At 45.1% G+C, this 19817-nt stretch overlaps 1 protein-coding gene across 11 annotated transcripts; it reads right to left on the reverse strand.

Annotated features, from left to right (window-relative positions):
- Window positions 1–5235: 5235 nt before the first annotated feature.
- LOC103713365 (pentatricopeptide repeat-containing protein At2g22410, mitochondrial) lies at window positions 5236–10695 on the reverse strand. 11 transcript variants are annotated; one of them, XM_039127392.1, is made up of 4 exons: window positions 8184–10695; window positions 7720–7816; window positions 7462–7532; window positions 5236–5700 (listed from the first exon to the last, which is right to left on the reverse strand). In XM_039127392.1, exon 1 carries the CDS (start codon window positions 10445–10447, stop codon window positions 8438–8440), a length of 2010 nt encoding a protein of 669 aa, XP_038983320.1. In that variant the 5' UTR covers window positions 10448–10695; the 3' UTR covers window positions 5236–5700; window positions 7462–7532; window positions 7720–7816; window positions 8184–8437. The 11 variants fall into 11 exon arrangements, with proteins under 11 accessions (XP_038983320.1, XP_008798486.1, XP_026662869.1 ...); XM_008800264.4 differs by having other exon boundaries at window positions 7712–7816; XM_026807068.2 differs by having other exon boundaries at window positions 7471–7532; window positions 7720–7921.
- Window positions 10696–19817: the final 9122 nt, after the last annotated feature.

Here is a 19817-nt window from a genome sequence, read left to right on the forward strand (position 1 = left end):
TCTGATCTCTTCACTAGGGCAGGATGAAGCCCTAACAAAGGCAACAACGGTTTTGTATTTTTAATTTCTGTTCTTGGAGTTGTATGAACTTCTTTGATCTTAATGAATATCTTTTTATCCCATATTTAAATTCTGTGATTTTAAGTATGATGTTTATACAACTGTTATGTTCTTCATGATCACTAAGTAAATATAAGATAGTCCATGCTTAAAGAAGATGCGGTATGCTGCCACCTTAGATTAGGGTAGGCATCTCATGCCACCAATTTGCATATTAATCCAAGAATGAAATAAAATACAATTAATCATTATTGCTATATTAGTAGTGAATTCCTTGTCCTAGGTCCTTCTATTCATAACATTTTCAATTGCACTTCTTATTAGATTACTATAGTTTAATATTCTTCAAAAACAACTATTTCCCAATCCCCGTGGATCAATACCCATAATTAGCCACTATCCTACAAGATACGTGCTATTGTGTGGTCTTTAAAGTTGGCTATCACATCTCCACCATGAAATTGCCACCATACTCCTATATAAAATGAAATTGTTACTTTAAATAATATTATGAAACAAAAATAATCTAGATAAAGGATATTCTAATGAGGATGAGCATCTGTCATCACTGCTAGAGAGTGTTAAACAAATCTGAATTTTGATTACTATAGAGTAAAAACTGTGCAGCAAAATGAGCCTCATGTTCTCTGCCAAATAATTCATGCCATCTTTAACATCTGTTTGTTCACATTTTGTTTTTCCTTCATACATCAGAGATGGATTAAGAAATGCAGCAGCTGCATGAATCTTGTGAGGTACATTCTTACTTGCATTAAATTAATTCCCAGAGTTTCCAATACTTTGCTGGATCATTGTTGGAGGTGCAAATTTTGCTCATCCCATTGCATGATACAGAAACCTGCAATAGATCCCACACCATCAACTAAATGAAGAACCAAAGTCAGAGGCTCCAAAACTGATATTACATATTTGTCTGGAGACCAGCAATTTAGACTCCAAATTATGCCTGTACCAAGCTGGGCTTCTAGGCATCTGTTGTAATCCATAGCTCTCCGCTCAGGTGTTGCTACCATCAACCTTTGATTGTCTTCTACTCCGCGAATAGACTGCAGCATTAGAAATGAGAGGCAAAACTTGTTTTACATGACTTTTAATTTCTTTGTCGATTGTGTGAGCTCTCATGAAGTTCAAAATAGTTATGTGTTTGTACATATAGTCCACAATTTCTTTTGAATCATCAAATACTATCCATATCCATTCAACTTCTTTATATACATCCTTCAACAAAAATTAGATTCCGTGAGCAGCACAATTGGTCTTGGAAATATGCAAACATCTTCCAATAATCATATCACTTGCAACTTCACAATTAGAAGCCTTATCTGTTATAATTTGTACCACCTCCGATCACCTCCATAGTAGAGTATATCATTAAGAAAATGACCAGTTTTTTATTTCAGCTGACCAGTCAAATGAATTTAACAAGATAGCTCCTCCAGGAGACTATGCAATTATATCAATAAATGATCATTTCTTTTTTTTTTTTTTTGGTTACATGGTCGCTCATGTTAATTTGGCGTGATACAACCAACTGAGTCAAGATACAATATGTGGCATAAAGATAGGGGTACAATCTCAGCCCATGTCCATGAGACCATCTTCGGAGTGATGGGCAGCAAAAGAAACAACCCAATCAGCGGCCTTATTCGCCTTCCGGTATATATGATCAATCTGAAAGGAGTCACCATCTCTCACCATCCGCCGTATATCGCTAAGGAGAGGATGGTCATCAATATGTCGCTCGGCATCCCGAATCCAATCAATTACCATAGCGGAGTCTCCTTTTGGGGTGATCTCGCCAGCCCCTAGGACGTTCCTTGCATAAGTGATGCCCTCCCATGCCGCCCTGAGCTCTGCTCCTATGACTGTCATACCACAGATATGTCGCCCTCCCGCAACAATCAGTCTGAAATTGTGATCACGGATCACAAATCCCGTCCCTCCTCTGTCTTCTCCGGCTAACACACTACCGTCGAAGTTCACCTTAAGGTGACCAGGGGTTGGGAGTTCCCAAGTGACAAAAGTGACTCTGAGCGCTGTGACAGCGATGTGAGAACCCCAGGTGTCCCTAGTCCCTCCAGGTGAAGTTGCCCTGATAGAGTAGATGATCTCGGCCGCATACTAGAAAGCTCTGTCCACTATAACTCGCGGGGGTGCCATCCTTCCCTCGAAGAAATAGGCATTCCTATCTAACCATATGTTGTAAGCTAGATAGGCATAGGTGACGCCCCACTCCACCAACCCCGGTCTCCTCATGGATTCCCTCAGATGTATAATAAGTCCTCCATCGATCCCCATCCCCACAACGAGGATGGTGCTGCACTCCTCCACACATGTATAGCTCGAGAGCAACAAAGAAGAGCATGACTGATGGTCTCCTCCCCATCAGGGCAGTCCTCACACGTGGGAGTAATCCTGACACTCCACCTAGCCAATACGATGCGGGTCGGAAGACATCCCCAAGCCACTTTCCATAAGAATAAGGAAACTCGGGGATGGACGCACAATCTCCAGATCCACCCACCCTCTATCCACAGGATAGTCTCCCTCCCCATCAATGCCTACAGATCCCTAGCACACATCTCGTCCTCCTTGTCGAAGTCCAAACCAACATGTCCACCGACTCCCCACTAGGGATCAGGAGCTCCAGAACCCCGACAGTCTCACCGAATCCACCATCGTCGGCATCCTCCCTAATGGCTACTCAGTCATCCAGGCATCCTCTAGCACATCAATAGATCGTCCATCACCAATCGTCCATCTGATCTTTGGGAGAAGCATCAGTGCGTAGGCACAGATCTCCTTCCAGATGAAGGAGCTATGGTGTCCCACTCGAAAGTCAGCCACCGCTGAATGGGTGCCATACTTGCTCCTCACGAGGGTACCCCACAAACTATCCGGCTCCAGGATGTACCTAGCGGCATGTTGTGCCATCATAACCTCCCGCCTCATGATCAGTGAATGTACTCCCACACTACCTGTCCTGACTGGCTGGCAAATCGTCTCCCATGCCACCAAGTGAATGCCACCGCGACCTCCCCTCCTGCCCTAAATGAAACTCCTAAACAGCTGCTCCATGGACCTTAGCGGCGCTATCGGCACAATGGTGTTCGATAATAAATATATCGGCATCGAGTTGAGGACCGATCGCACTATGACCACCCTGCCCATCATAGAAAGTGCATCCATCTGCCAACCCTCTAACCTCTATCTGATGCTGCACACCATATCAGAACAGTCCCCACGACGAAGGCACCACCCAATGATAGAAACCCCTAAGTACTTCAGGGCACCATCTTGTTCACCCACTCCCAGGACCTGTTTGATGGATGTCTTCACCTGTGGCTTGATCTTCGGGCTGAAGCAAATTGCTGACTTGGCCAGGTTGACCCACTAGCCTGAAGCAACACAATACTCCTTTAGGGTCCTCCGAATGACCATCGCCACTTGTCTTGTGGCTTGAGCAAGGATCAAGCAATCATTAGCAAATAAAAGATGTGATACCTGGAAGGACCCCGACCTCGGTCTATAACAGTAACCGACTTAATCAAGGCTTCATTCTCCTCCTCGGGCACTATTACCAATGGCATCGGCATGACGGGTGTCCTCTCACTGTCTAGCTGCTATGTCCACCTAATCTTGAAAAATTGCTCGAGTACCCCTCTGATGGTATCTGCGTCCTCCATCAGCTGCCCATCAGCCCTCCTGATTGCTCTGATCCTATTCCTCTGCCTCTGAATGATCGCCGTCTAACAAAAAAAATTGATGTTTCGGTCCTCCTCCAAGATCCATTGCACCTGTGATTTTTGCCTCCAGAGGATTTCCTACTGTCGAAGAAGCGAATCATGTAGTGATGGCTGAGATTTGAGCTCCCCCAACCGCTCCACCGACAGGCCTCCATCATGAGCCTCCTGGGACTATAGACCCGCGATAGCTATCTCAACCTCCTCTAATCTCTTGAATATGTTCTCCACCTCTTTTCGGTCCTAACGCCTTAGTCTCCGCTTTGTCGGCTCCAGTTTGTGGGACACCCTGTACATCGCGTCACCAAGCCTCCCACACAATCTCCCCCGATTGGGGATAAGTCAGCCAAAATTTCTCAAATCTAAAAGAACACTGATAATGGAGAGAGTCGAAGGTACTAAGTAGAATCGGGCAGTGGTCCGAGGCGATCCGTGGCAGATGACTCACACTGTAGTCCGAGTGGCACTGCACCCATGTGGTGGTGGCAAAAGCTCTATCCAGCCTCTCCCAAACTCTGGCGCGGCTCTATCTCTTGTTGCACCATGTGAATCTTGAACCCCTGAAACCAAGATCCACCATCCCATTGTCCATAATGAAGTCCCGGAACTCCCTGACCTCCTTCTTATTGGTGAAAGCCTTCCCCCCATCATCTATTGCTGGCGATCTATGCAATTGAAAGCTCTTACTATAACCGTGGGGTGCCTCTGTTGGATTAGTTTCGCTGCTTTATTCCACAGTGTCCTTCTCTCCCTGAAGTCCATACTTGCATACACCACTGCTAGGATCTATGGTTTCTTGGTACTTTCAGTGATAATCATTATAACATGTTGGTTACAGACATTAAATATATCAATATTGCAAACTCCTTGCCTCGATGTTGCAATGATGCTGCCAGACAGCCCTTGAGATTCCACTGCATATAACCCTGAGGATCTTCGCAAGGCTCGCATTGCTCGCTGAAAACTCCTCCCGGATAGCCGGTTTCAAACAACACACATACCTCAGGGTTGTGTAGGTGGACGAACCTGCGGAAAGTCGGAGGGTTTTTTGGCCCCTCAGCAATTCCAGAGTAGTATCTTTATTTACCAACTTGGGACGTGTCCTGGAGCCCATCCCCAGGGCCAGCACCTTCTCTTCCCTCTAGCCTCCCATCTTCACCGGCCCCCCCTTGGTGCGCCCCTTGTACAGCAGCCTTCAGCTGGTGGACCAAAAGCCCATGGGCTTCCCCACCACTCAGCACTCCCTTCCCCCGACCCTTAAAAGTTGGAAGCTTCCGGAGCCGGTTCACTCTGTCCGCATATTAGACATCAATATTCATCCAGTAGTAGGCCAAGAATCTTTTAGTTATTATGCTTAACACCTACCTGGCATCTACCACATATCTCTTTCTGAGAGTTGAATAGCAAGTTATAGCCAAAAACAAGCTCAGGTATAGCATTGCACATTCCAAAAAATGATGGTAAGAATGACATTGAATACAAGGTTATTTCATTATAAAAGCATTACAGCCTTATCAACCACTGCCACAACCGTTTCATGATAAATTTGGGGCAATATTGTCTAGCTTGAACCCGCCGATGAACCAATATTTGAAGAACTGGAAGGGTAAATTGATGATCCAGTTTGAATCCTCTCGACACCGGAAGAGATTGATGATGTTTTAGGTTATTTATTAGGTCCACCAACTGCCAGATAGCTAAAGCTTGAACATCTTCAGGCACTTTGTCACAAACTACCATATCGCGCCCTATAAATCCTGATAGGTGAGACTTTACTGCAATATTCCTCCTGAACAAAATTTACATCTAAATCTACTCTTTAGATCATCAGCATATTCCCAAAAACGGTCTTTCGCTTTTCCCATTTTACTTCAACCTGGCAAATATCATCATGTTTGTGCAATTTAAAAAAAAAATATTGTTAGAACTTCTGAAAAAATGATTCGTTACTATATAGCAAAGAAAATTAGCCTCTCACATAATATAAATGAAACAATGTACGTATATTATTTTCATCTTTAAATAACTATATTTATTGCTTCTATGTTATTGGTATTATAGTTTGCCAAAATATTAGATGCTATACAAAGAATTAAATGATGACCAAACATAATTCAAATTTAATAATTGAGTTCTGGTATCATATATGATTTTATAAACACACCCAAATACAATACTAGCTGTCTTATCTTGATATGTCCTACATACAATACTATGCCTTCTCTCTCTTTTACTCCTTAGCTGAATCTACAGCTGTTGCAGGATAGCTGTCCGATGTATTGAAGACATGGCACTTGACATGACTAAAGTGTCTTGCCAAGTAAAAGGTTGGAAGCTGCTACTCCAGAACATGGGTCCTGCATCCACACTCGCAGCACACTTGTTTGCCACATAGGTTTTGGAGCAAATTACATCACTACAATTTCATGGCACCAATGAGTTGCCCATAAGCTAAGCTGTTCTAATAATGAGAGTACATGTAAGTTCCTAGTAAAAAGCTAGTCCTTGTCCAGCATGGTAGCAATGGTAGCTAAGGTTCTCAAAGTTACAGCATAGAAGATTGGAATTTGAAGCTTAGCATGCTTCCTTTTGTTGTTTTGCATCTACAACATATCTTGAAGGTAACATTTTGTAGACATATTTCAAATCATTTAAAAACCTGACATACATATGTATGCAATATGTTTCCCTGTATGTTAATGTTCAAGTTACTTATATCCCTTGATTTTAGTGAAAGAGTTTATATGCACAATCTAATTTTGTTAGGTGTACAAAAAGGGCATCCCAGTGAAAGAACTATGGTGCTTGGTGGATCAGATGTACGCAAACTTATTCTTGCATGTAGAGAGACGGTATTCATGTTTCAAACCCATTATAACCAGTTTACAATAGAGCAGCCTTATTATTGCACCAAAGCTCATACACGATATAAAATCTATAGAGCTTAAAAGATTTGTGAAAATTGATTTGCTCATATGGAGGTATCCTTCACTCATTTTAAGTAATCCTCTATGATGATGAAAAATACATCACTGGCAGGTTTGAAGGTTTGTAAAGCAAGCTTGGAGAAAGAAAAGGGAAATTATGGTCTGCAGTGCATACTTTGAAATGAAATTCTTATTGACCAATGAAAGATTGGAGACTGGCTTGTTTGCTAGTTGGTTCACAAGGAAAAATGGAACTCTCAGAAACACTTCATAATTGCCACCAGTGAAATGGAACAGTACTGCGGACTGGGTCGCCTTCTTTGCTGCACATCATACTAGAGCAGTCATATAGGGGGCCTTGGAGCATGTGTCATTGGCACTGGAGCGTATTTTGTACTTTGATTATTCAGGGCGTATTCACGGACGTATGTGGTGAGACGCCGTTACACCAAAAAAAAAAAATGCTGTCTTTCTAGGAAGCATTAATAGGAAATATGAGATGCTATATGAAAGTGTCTTCCATATTCCTTATACTAAAATAAAATTATGAAAACTACTCTCAAAAGCGGACCAAAATTTACAATGATTAAATGGTATAGCAGGAAAAAGTCATTCACAGATAAACTATAAAATAACAAATGCAGGATGAAGTTATCGTCCAATTTAATGATCTATTTAAAAAGAAAAGACTTTAAGCAAAAAGCATTCACCTCACGTACATGAGTTTTCCATAGGATGATATATAGCTCCAACATTTTGACATGCCATGGACTTTCACCACCTGAGAGATTACAAAATCAATTAAACTTATTTTGTTGCCACCACAAAAACCTTGTCCTAGATATGGGCAAAACAATCTATAGAGCATGGATTTGACAAAAAGAAATAGATGTCAAAGACAGGTTATTAGTCTTGCAAAGATAGCTGACATCAATAACTCATCCCAATGCATCATCATACTTGCCTACCATAACCTGTCAGCATACAGAACCCCTCCATCAACACTTGATTGAACTGTTCTGTTTTGAAGAGTCTCCACTGTGTTCTCCTCCATGTTAAGTGATCCTACATAGGTAATACCATAATAGCAATGATGAGGAAATCCCACCTCTCTTGAGCTTCATGCTTTTGAGCTCTATATTCAGTAAAAGTGTAATAGTGACCAGGAGGCTGTTAAAATGAGTGGAACATAGTTTTTAGTCAAAAAAATAAAAAAAGGAAAAAAAGAGTTGAACATTGCACATAAGATGTATTGACATGGACCATCTTAAAAGGATAAAAGGTTAAGCAGTTAGAATCCTTTTTCCTTTCTCCTTTTGCATTGTCTATATAAAAATAAAGCAATGTTTACACAAAAACACAAAACAAGGCAATGCGCTAACAATTACTGTCACATTGGACAATTTAACCTTTTTACAATTTAACAGGTTACCTTTTTGACCATGAAAGGACGGCAAAATTCTTCTCAACCAAGTTTTGGACAGGCTCCTTGGTTTAGCATTACTTTTGGTGGCATATTAAATTAAATTGGCTGGTTGGTGAGGCAGTGTTTCAAAACTGGCTCTGTATTCTTCTCCAAGGCAGGATGGTATCCTCATTGGTCAAGCAAATACTGCAATGATGAAGATTTCATCTCACAGCTTTGAGACTCATCTCTGCTTAGAGTATAACTTTATGTGTAGCAAATTAAGATGTGCTAGGTATCCTTCCATGGTGTTCCATTTGCCTTCCAAGCTGCAACAAACACTTGTATATCTCCTTACACTCTGGGTGAAATTTATCTCTCGCAATAAATTCATGAACCATGCCATTCACTTCAATCGAGCTACAGCCAGGAGTCTTCTCTACTCCCATCTTCCTCATCAGCACCCTCACCTTATCAGCCTCATCCCTCATGTTTGCCTCTACATACATGTTTGCCAGCAACACATATATTCCACTATCATGTGGGTCCAACTCAAGGAGCCGCAAGGCTGCCCTTTCACCCATGGCAACATTTCCATGAATCCTACATGCAAAAAACAGTGCACCCCACACCACTGCATCGGGTTCCATAGGCATAGCCTTCACCAGCTCTTCTGCCTCATCCAAGAGGCCAGCTCTACCTAAAAGGTCCACCATGCATGAATAATGTTTCAGTTTCCGCACAAGTTTATACTTTGATGTCATTTGGTCAAAGAATATCCTACCCTCATCAACCAAACCAGCATGACAACAGGCTGATAGAACCCCTACAAAGGTAACCTCATCAGGTTGTAACCCAATTTCTGTCATCTTTAAAAAGTGCTTGATGGCATCATCTGCATGCCCATGACTGGCCAAACCACAAATCATAGCTGTCCAAGTTAGTGCATTTCTTTCAGGTATCTCTCTGAATACCCGTAATGACTTCTGAATATTCCCACACTTTGCATACATATCCACCAGAGCAGTCCCCAGTGCAACATTTAAAGGGAAGCCATGTTTATTGATGCAATGATGGACCCACATCCCCATCTCTAGGGCTCCAAGTTGGGAGCATGCTGACAGAAGAGTACCCATAGTGACCTCATTGGGCTTTACATGTGAAGTTTGCATGTCATGAAACAACGTTATTGCCTCTTTACCTCTCTTGCACTGAACATACCCAGCTATCAAAGCATTCCATGGTATGACATCTCTCTCTGGCATCTCTCTAAAGACCCTTTGAGCAGCATCCAGCAATCCAAATTTTGCATACCCAACGATCATTGTGGTCCAAGAGACCACTGTCCTCTTCGTCATTCTATCAAACAATGCTAGTGCTGGCTCTAAACTCCCACATTTTACATACATATCCATGAGTGAATTAGTCAAAGGAACCGTAAATTTTATCTCATTTTCTTCTATGTATTGATGAAATTGCTTTCCAAGATCTAAATCTTGTAACTGGGTACAACATGAGACAAGTCCTATCATCGTCACCTCATCGGGCCTAACCTTCCCCACCTCCATTTCTCGAAAGAGTTCCAAGGCTTCTCTAGGACATCCACTTTGAACATAGGTATGAATCATAGTATTCCAAGAAACTAAATCTCTGACACAACTTCCATCAAACAATTTACGTGCATCTCCTAATCTACCACACATCGCAATCATATGAATCAATGCATTGATCACATAAAAATGGGAGCGCCAACCCAATTGAAAAGCATGGCCAAACAACTCCATTCCCAATTGAAAATCCACCATTTTAGCACAAGCCTTGAACAAGAATGGGTACGTATATTTGTCGGGCCGAGCATTGCTATGAAGCATCAATTTATACAACAAAATCGATTCTCTTGGGTCATCGCCACCGGAGCATCCTCGAATTACAACATTCCAAGAGAAGACATTCGGGTTTTCCAGCTTTCTCAGAATCATACTGCCATAGAGAAGCTTGGGAGGGTCCGCAAAAGAACAGACGGCAATGAGGCGGCTCGCAGCAAATGCGTCTGAGATTATGCCGGAAAGGATCATCTGAGCTTGAATTTGCTTCACTTGGTCCAACGTGCTGCATCTTTCCAAGAGGGAGAGGATGTGGTCTGTTGATAATGAGGCCTGGTTTGTTGTAAAGTTCGGATTTTGATTGTGAGAATAGCGCAAGCAAGTGCGGAGAAGAGAAACGGGGGGGTTTGAGAGGAGATTTACAAGGTGGGAGATGGAACGGGGTTGAGAGAGAGTGGTAAAGACCATGAGGAGAAGAATCGATCTACAATCATTTAGATGTCTACAAAGCGGCGAAAGAATCAAACATTGGAGAACGCACTCGTTCGGATCGTGCCAGGGATCAAAGGCGGGAAGAGTCGAAGGGAACCGGTAGGCGGCACAGTGGCGGCGCGTCGGCGAGATTTTTGTGAAGAGGGGGGCGGAAGGAGGAGGGAGAGGCAGGGAAGGAATTCGGACCACGTCCGAGTCGCGGTTCCGTGCAGCAAGCTCCGGTCCCCAGCTCCTGGTTTTATTGGTCCGATCGGTGGAGGGAACGCGATGCAGGCGGGCTCACGGCTCCCACGTTGTGGCTCCCATTGCAAGGCCCATAGCTCATAGATTTGGGCCGTGTTGCATGGGCCAGTATAAGGACGCAGCCCAGCCTACTGTTACACTAGGCTGAACATGGGTTTGGTTCAACAGCAATTGCTGGGTTGGTTTGGTCCGGGTTCTAAAGAAGACTGGGTCGGTTCTAATTTTTTAAGGCCAATAAAAGTGGTTTGTTCCTAAGTCGACCGATTAAGGCTAGCTGTTGGGAATAGAACTTTTGAAAGTAGAGTTTTCGGAAGTAGAGCTTTCTGAAGTAGAGCTTTTATAAAAAGTTGTTTGATGTTTGGTAACTACATTTCTAAAGTGTTGTGCCACTTTAACATATATTTGGTAAACAAATTGAAAAAGTATTTTTGGTATAATAAAATGACCATAAAAGATATTGCAAAGTATTATACAACAGAGGATAATAAACTATAATATGTATTAATACATAAATATATGATATAGTATAATATTATTGTAATGTAATATAATATTATTATAATATAGTAATATAATATTGTATACTATAGCATAATAATTTAATATATTATTAAATTATTTAACATAACATATCATGTTATGATATAATATAATATAATATAATATTTATAGTATAATATAATAATAAAGATATAAAATATTATAATTATTAGCATAAATTAACTTTCTATAATATAATTCTATTATAATTCTATTTTTTTTCCTTTGGGGCACTCGCTCATCCTTTTGAAGTTTCTTCTGCTTACTTTCCGATCATTTAGACAACCTAACTAGGCCATCAATATCAACATATATCATGACAACTTCCCATACAAACATCCATGGATCCTACAACAAAAGGACATTATAGTCACCTTACAATCCAAATCATTTTTCCAATTGGCGTTCTTGCAATTCTAAACCAACTTGCGAGTGAAATTAAAGGGCCAAAAATATCTACCCTCCCACCTCCATTTGGAACCTTAAAAGCTGGTATATGTGACCAAAATTGAATGGTACTAAGGATGTCCCACCCGACGCACCAACACCCCCGTTCCATGTGGGCAGGCTCTACCACAAACTTACAGATCATATATTACGACATACGACCACACAAATAGATAGACACAGCAATGAATCCAGCCCAGACAAAACTACCTTTCTTTTATCTCCACTTTAATTGATAATTAATTATGTTTTATTTTTTCCTTTGTAATTAACTAATTATTATTCTTTTTTTGGTTTTTTACATGAATGCTCTCCTAAATATTGAATTTTGCATAAATATCTTTCGAAAATTGATATTTACATGTATACCTTCGTAAAGCACTTGTTTTGCTATTCTACTCATTTTTTATCCTTCTTTTTGCATATATACCCATGCCATCTAATGCTGTTAAAAAATTAACGGTTTTAAATTAAAATAACTAAAATATCCTTAATGAGTACATGTGAAAAAAATATTTATAAGATGATGCTGATGAAGGATAAAAAAGTGATTTCAACCACCAAGCCCAGAAAGATGGTAGCAGGCAAGCCAGAAAATTGAATGCCAAAGGAAAAAAATCCGAGGATTCCTCTAACGGCTAGTTTCAGAGTGAGAAGCTCTAGTGTAGTGAGAGAAAGCCAATGGCTAGTCAGTAGTGCCCAAGCGGCGTCCGGCCGGAAAGTTTGACTGTGCTCCGGCCGACCGGCGTGGTACCCACGACGGGCAGGGCAGTGGGAATTTTTTCGAATAATATTCTGCGAGTGCCTTCGGCTCATCCGGCGTTCAAATCTGGTGGCTTGGAGGAAGCAAGGGGCGGTCCACCAAGGATCTTGAGTTGGAAGGCGAGGTGGTCGGGCCTCAGGCAGCCTGTGGTCCGGTCGTTGTGCTTCCATTAGCGGGAGAGATCCCAATGCGGCGGGGTAACTTCACTCCACTCTGCTTTTCGGCTAACCCTCTTTCTTTCGGGTTCCATGGATCAGAAGAAGAAGCAGCCGGTGGGGAAGGCGACGGCGGGAGCGGCAAGAGGCCCCGGTAAGGCACACGGTCATGGGTGTGGGGAGAACCTGGCGTCTGGTCGAGGCTGAGGCTGTGGGTTACTCAGTGGCCTATGACTGCGAAGGTAGAGCGGCGGAGTCGTCGCTTTCCGGACGTCCTCAAACTCCCAGAGGAACTGATTATGGCGGCTCGACTGGAGTGGGAAGGGCGGGCAGTGGTGGCTCGCAGCTTTGGCCACTGTGTCCCGACGGAATGGGTTGCCAAAGACTGTTGGGATTTGTATCCTAAGTGTCAATCGTCAGCATATTGATTATTGAATTTTGTAAATGAATTGACAAATTAAATAAAGTGTTATTTGGTATTATTCATCATTTTACATCTTCAAATGAACTCTTATATGATCAAGTCCTTAGGACTTATTAATGATAAAGGAGGATTTATCTTCGAGTCCTTAAACCAGTTCGCGACCAAATGATATGTTGTTACTAGGAAGACAACATTATCGAGATTAGGTCGTTGTGTGACATATACGTTAGTGTTGGTTGTTCTCTTAACCAATGAGTGTGGAGACACTGGTATGCCACACAGGTGAAGTGTAGGCGTACATTTCACTGAACGTGACCAATTCCAGAATGCTCTACTTTTAAAAGATGTTCCGAGTGGATATGGGTATAAGTTTGGCCCTCTGACCTGAGACCGCAACTTGTGACCAACAAGCAACTCACTGTACTTTAGTACCGGACTACTTGAATTTCTAATTCAGTGACGGAAGGTCACTGGGTGCAGTCAAGTACTTGCATAGTCAGCTGTGAGTCGAGATGGAATTGACCCCTCCTAGAAATAGGAGATAATGTCTTGTGATTAATTTAGCAAAACCTTAGGCAGGGTAATCTCAGTGAGGAGTCACGGAATATCTAAAGTTAATCACATAATGAATTTACTAATTATAGTGTTGACAGTGAGTTCTAAGTCATCCTGTCATTAGGAGTCAAAGGTATGAATTATACGGTAACCATAGTCCAAGGGTTCTTGAATGTTGCTTTGCAATCATTCGGCCTATCCGGACGTCGGATACCATTGCTAGATGGTCATTTCGATCAGTACAAGAAGTTGTTCTTGTGCTACCGGCTTAGGTTCGAAACTATGGGGTCACATGCACTGAAGTTCTAGGTTGATCAAATGGCCGATTGATTATTAAGAATCATTCAGGAATAATTTGGTCAATTCGATTGACAAATTATCCTAAGCAAAAGTTGCATTAAAATAATTATTGAATTATTGGAGGATTAATTAGCAATTAGGTTGCTAATGAACTCAATTTGATTGAGTAATTGGGCTTAGGTTCAAATTGAATAGGATTCAATTTGGGCTGCATGAGGGTTTGACCTAATTAAATTGGGTTCGACCCAAATAGATTGAGCTTGACCCAATTGGATTGGGCTTGATCCAAATCAATTAGAAGACCTTATTTGATGAAGATTATGAGTCCAAATAATCGGAATTGGATAAGGAGAAGAATCCCTAAATTTTAGGAACCCATCCTTATCTTCATAGAGAAGAATGATACATTGATTTATCCCTAATATTTTATATGCCCATCCTCTTTATTTTTGGCCAAAAATTGGCGTGAAAAGAGAGGAGGCGTGGGGCTATATTTTCTATAAAAATGGCACCTCAAATCTTCCTAAAAAGATTTAGATGAATTTCCTAATTTGTAGAGATTGTATGGCGCATAAAATAGGATGGTTTGTGGCTGAACTTTGGATGCATGAATTTCTATCTTTTAGGGATCCAAAATGCACAAAATTTGGATTTGTTTATCTCCTCTTAGCTGCCAAATCATCAGAATTTTTTGGAGATTTTATCAGCCAAATTAATTGGCTAAATTAGGTGTGAGGCGTGGGGGGATCTTTTAGCTATAAAAGACCCCCATGCCTAGGGTTCAAGATATACAATATTTAGAGATTTCAGAAAATTCTGAAAAAATTCTCTGAGGGCCTCCATCCCTTCTTATCCTTCTTCCTCACGTCCATCCTCCATCTTCTTGAAGAACAATCAAAGGTTGAGTGTTTAGAAGGAGAAAGCTTCGGCCATTGCAACGTTCCTGCGCGAGCTAGCACTCCCGCGGAAGACGATCTACCTAGGGCTTCGCGTGTACTTCTCATAGAGGCCATTCATGTACGTGGCTGTGAAGTCAAGGATCAGATCCATAAGTTTTTTCATCATAAAAGGTATTAATTCTATATTAATCTTTTATTTTGGAGTCAGGGTCTAGGTCCGATTCTCCGAGATTTTACCCTCTTTTGGGGCTCCTCATGGAGTTATCTTCAGAATCCATTCGATGGATATTTGGAGATTAATCGGAATAGAGTGTATACCTTTTAGATCTGATAGTTAATCATGTATAAAGTTTTTGCATAATTATTTAAACGATTCCGGCATAATCCTATGTGTTCTTACAGTGATGATTTCTAGATTTGATTTTATAAGCATGCACAAATTAAATTGTTTGATTCGATTTTTTCGCTGCATTTTTGAAACTTAAAAAGAACTACGTATGGCTTGATCCCCCTTATGAAGGGGTACGTAGGCAACCCGATCAGGTTCAGTCATGATTTTTTTTTTTAAAAAAAAATTCAGCATGCCTAACACCAAAGAACCTAGGATTCACTTTCAAAGACGTGGCTGCCTGTGCCAAGCTGAAGGCGTGGTGGCCATCCTACTTGCGAACGACTACCTCGCCTTGAGGTTCTGGTCGATGGAGGACCGGGACCGAGCCCTCAGTGAGGGCCCATGGGTGGTGGCGAGGTAGCTTCTTGCCATGAGCCCATGGGTCCCAGATTTCGAGCCCGAGAAGGATGCCGTGAAAACGGCCCTGGTGTGGCTCCGCCTACCGCTGGAGTACTAGTCGACTTCGTTTATCCTCCACATTGCGGCTTGGGAGGGCCGGCCGATAGCGGTGGACGGGGTCACCGAGTGACAGGGGGTGATGGGCTTTGCCCAGGTAAAGGTGGCGGTCGACGCCACCGAACCCCTGTTACCAAGGGTTCTGATTCAAGGGAAGACGAAGGTGCGCTGGCAGCCCTTCATCTTCGAAAATGTGCCGGCGCTCTGCCCCCATTGTGGGCGGATGGGACATGGGGAGGCGGCCTGCCGTCTTTCGGCGACCGGCCAAGCCGTGGAGGGTTTGCCCTCAGGGGCAGTGGACCCGGGGGGCGGGTCGGATCAGTCGCCTCCGGCCGCTGGGGAGGAGAACCAAGGGCCAGTCTATGGCCTTTGGATGGTGTAGATGTGGAGGAGAATCCTGCGGGAGAACTGTCCGCCGCGGTCGGGGGAGACGATCGAGCCTGATTAGGGGCCTGGGTCGTCCTCGACCCGGCCGCCATCCTCGGGAGCCCGCTCGACCTTGCCGGCATCCCCGACGGACCCGGACGGTTGGCAAAAGCCAACGAAGGTCATGCACTGTCTGTCGCCGCTGGGCGGAGGAGGACGGGCTGTACCTGGAACCCCCAATCAGCCATTTTCGAGTTGCCATAGCCGGTGAGCCAGGAGACGGCTTGGCTGAGTCGGGGGACCCGGGCTGAGCAGGCAGGTCGACTCGGCCACGGAGCGGGCCGACCCGGGGCCCAGCGGGGTGGTCGCGGTCCGGGTCCAAACCCAAAAAAGGCCTAGGCCCGACGGTCCAAACGGCCCAGCAGGCCAGTAGGATGCCAGACCAGCACGCCCAGGCCTAGAGGGCCGAGCGTTAGGGACGTGGGCCGGCGGGTGCGGCCCAGGGCACGCCCCAAGCTGATGGCGCACCTCGCATCGACGGCGCGCCTCGCGCCAGGTTCGCGCCCTGCATCGAGGGTGCGCTTGATGCCGGGGCCGCACCCCGCGATCGGGGCGCAAGGCCACGCGCAAGCCCCGCGGGCCCATCTCGCGACAGGGTCGCAGGCCTCGGTGGTGCTGGGCCCTTGGGCGAGCCCGCGAGCCTAGGCCCAGCCTATAGGGGGCCCACAGGGCCAGGACATCGGGGGCCCACGGGCCCAGGCTATGGTGGGCCCACTGGCCCAGTCATCCTTGGGGCTGGGGGTTTTGACTAAGCCAGACTTGCTGGCCCAGGACGAGCAGACCCTGGTTAGGCCCCCTGAGGCACCAGCAGAGCCTTTCCAGTACAGCCCACCCTGTCAAGAGTTGGAGTCAGGGTTGGGGATCCCCCTGTCCGTTGGCCAGGACCTCCCCATGTTGGGCACGTCGAGCGAGCCGCGGCCATGGGACGCTCATGAGGGCCTTGGGAGTGGCCCAGACGGGGTCTTTCGATTTGGCCCTTTACCCCCGACCTCGAGTGTGCTAGAGGACGCTACTTCAGGTAGGTGCGAGGCGGGGGGACACCCCGTCCCGCATTTGGAGAGGAGCACCACTAAGCCACTATCGCTAGAAGGGGGTACGGACCATTTTACTGCCGCGCAGCGTGTAAGGGCGGTAGTTATGGGTGTCATATCCATTGCATGCAACGAGGAGAAGGAGAGGGGTAGCTTGGGCGTCGAGCCTGATGCTGCCCCCGCGACCCTAGGAGAGGATGAGTCTGAGACCGACTATGTGGACTGTGATCCATGATGATTCTCTCTTGGAATTGTAGGAGGGCTGCCAAGCCGTCCTTCATGTCTTCCTTTAAGCGGTTAGTGCATGTCCATTGTCCGTAGATCTGTTTCCTATACGAGACTCAATTATCTGGCGAGAGGTTTAGACGACTGAGGTGGCGCTTAGAGAGGGACTGGGAGACCTACGCAGTCAATTCCCAGGGGCTGTCGGGAGGCATTTTGGTCCTGTGAAGGCAAGGAGTTGCGACAGTTGATGTTTTCCACAACTGGCCCCAACAGATAGTCATGGTCGTGTCGAAACCTGACGCTGCTCTGTGGGTACTGTGTGGCATGTACGCAAGCACGGATCACAGGGTTAGGAGAGTCCTCTGGTAGGAGATCACCAACCTGGCCGTCCAGGGTATCCAGATGGTGGTGGTTGGTGACTTCAATTGTATCCATAGTGAGAGTGAGAAACGGGGGGGGGGGGGGGTGCAGCCTTCACGGATAGAGTGAACAGGAGGGAGTTCCATGATTTTGTATCGCAGAACAGCCTGGTAGACTTAGGTTTTTCTGGACCACAGTTTACCTGGTGCAATAATCAGTCTGGCTGTGCTAGGGTTTGGGAGCGATTAGATAGGGCCTTTGCGTCCCCAGATTGGATCCTTCGATTCTGTACCTGCCGGGTCAGTCACCTACCTCGGATTGCCTCGGACCATTGTCCGCTCCTACTTTCTACCTCATTGGGTCCTACTCATCATAGCCCCTTCCTCTTTGAGAAGGTCTGGCTATCGTACCCCCAGTCTTGGGATATTGTTCGCGATGCGTGGCGTATCTCGGTGTATGGGGATGCTATGCAACGGGTCTCGCGTAAACTAGAGTTAACCAAGAGGCGTCTTCGCCATTGGAACCGCGAGGTTGCGGCAATATATTCCGATGATTGGAGGAGGTAGAGACCTCGATCGCTGAGTTGCAAAGGAAGGAAGACCTAGGAGGCGTGCTTCCGGAGGATGATATGACCGATCTTCGGGGGTTACTAGCGACTCACCATTCGCTGCCACGACAACATGAGATTTTCTAGAGACAAAAATCTCGTATGCAGTGGGTAAGTGAGAGTGATCGTAATACTAGCTTCTTTCATCGGACGACGGTTATTCAGAGACAGTGGAGCATGATCCACTCTCTACGAGATGGGTCTGGCCATCGGGTGGAGGGTGAGCCTGCCATCTGACATGTCTTACTTGATTTTTTCCGCGCCAGATGGACGGAGGATGAGGAGGCCAGTGATGGAGACCACCTTCTGAGGGTGGACGTGGGTATTGGTGACATTGAGAGTGTATCCTTGATCCGGCCGGTATCAGCATAGGAGGTGCGGGAGGCAGTCGGGGCCTTGGCAGCAGACAAGCCCCCGGGATCTGACAGTTTTCCCCCTTTCTTTTTTCGGCAGTATTGGGCTATTATTCGACGAGCGGTGGTGGAGGCTATTCAGTGCTTCTTCACCCAGGCAGCGATGCCTGAGGATTGGAAGGCCACCTTCATCATATTTATACCTAAGCGTCAGGATGCGGCTGAGCTTTGTCACTTCAGGCCCATTAGTTTGTGCACAAGCTTATACAAGGTTGTGTCAAGAATAATGGTGGGCAGGATGAAGCCCCTTATGCTTGGTATCATCAGCCAAGAGCAGGAGGCTTTTGTAGCCGGTAGAAATATTTCCCACAATGTCATGTTGGCCTAGGAAATGATGTGGGATCTTCAATGAGCATCGAAGCGGCAAAGCTTTATGGCAGTCAAGTTAGATATGGAAAGAGCTTACGACAGGATCAGGTGGAGTTTTCTCCAGCGGGCACTGGAGGCGTATGGTTTCCACAGGCGGTGGATTGGATGGGTTATGGTGTGTGTCCGGAGGCCAAAGTTTCTATCTTGGTCAACGACACGCCATCATCGTTCTTTGAATCCACTATGGGGTTGCGATAGGGATGTCCCTTATCCCCATACTTGTTTATTATCTGTGCTGACATTTTATCCCATGCTTTGCAGAGAGTGTGCGCCAGCCGGAAGCTGGAGGCCTATTTTCCACTTACTTTTTGCTAATGATTGTCTTCTCCTGACTAGGGCACGGATTTCTGATATATGGGTCTTTCGCAGGGTGGTGGCAGACTACTGCGCGGCGTCCGGCCAGAGAGTGAACTTTCTGAAGTCAGTCATTTCTTTCAACCCCAGCACAGAGACCAGAGTCAGACAGGAGATTCGGAGGATATTGCAGATACTGGAGCAGGAGGGAACGCTGACCTACCTGGAAGTCCCCATCACTAATCGGAGGCTACGGGTGGCAGAGTATTCGGGCCTGGTGCAGCGGGTCCAGAGTAGGTTAGAGGGATGGAGGGCGTCCTCCCTATCCATGATGGAGAGATTGATATTCGTCAGATCGGTGTTAGGATTCATACCGGTGTATCTCATGGCCAACATTGTGGTACCGAAAACGATTCTCTTGAGTATCGAGCGTTTTCTTCGGAGATTT

Source organism: Phoenix dactylifera, chromosome 6, assembly GCF_009389715.1.
Source record: "Phoenix dactylifera cultivar Barhee BC4 chromosome 6, palm_55x_up_171113_PBpolish2nd_filt_p, whole genome shotgun sequence".
NCBI lineage: Eukaryota > Viridiplantae > Streptophyta > Magnoliopsida > Arecales > Arecaceae > Phoenix > Phoenix dactylifera.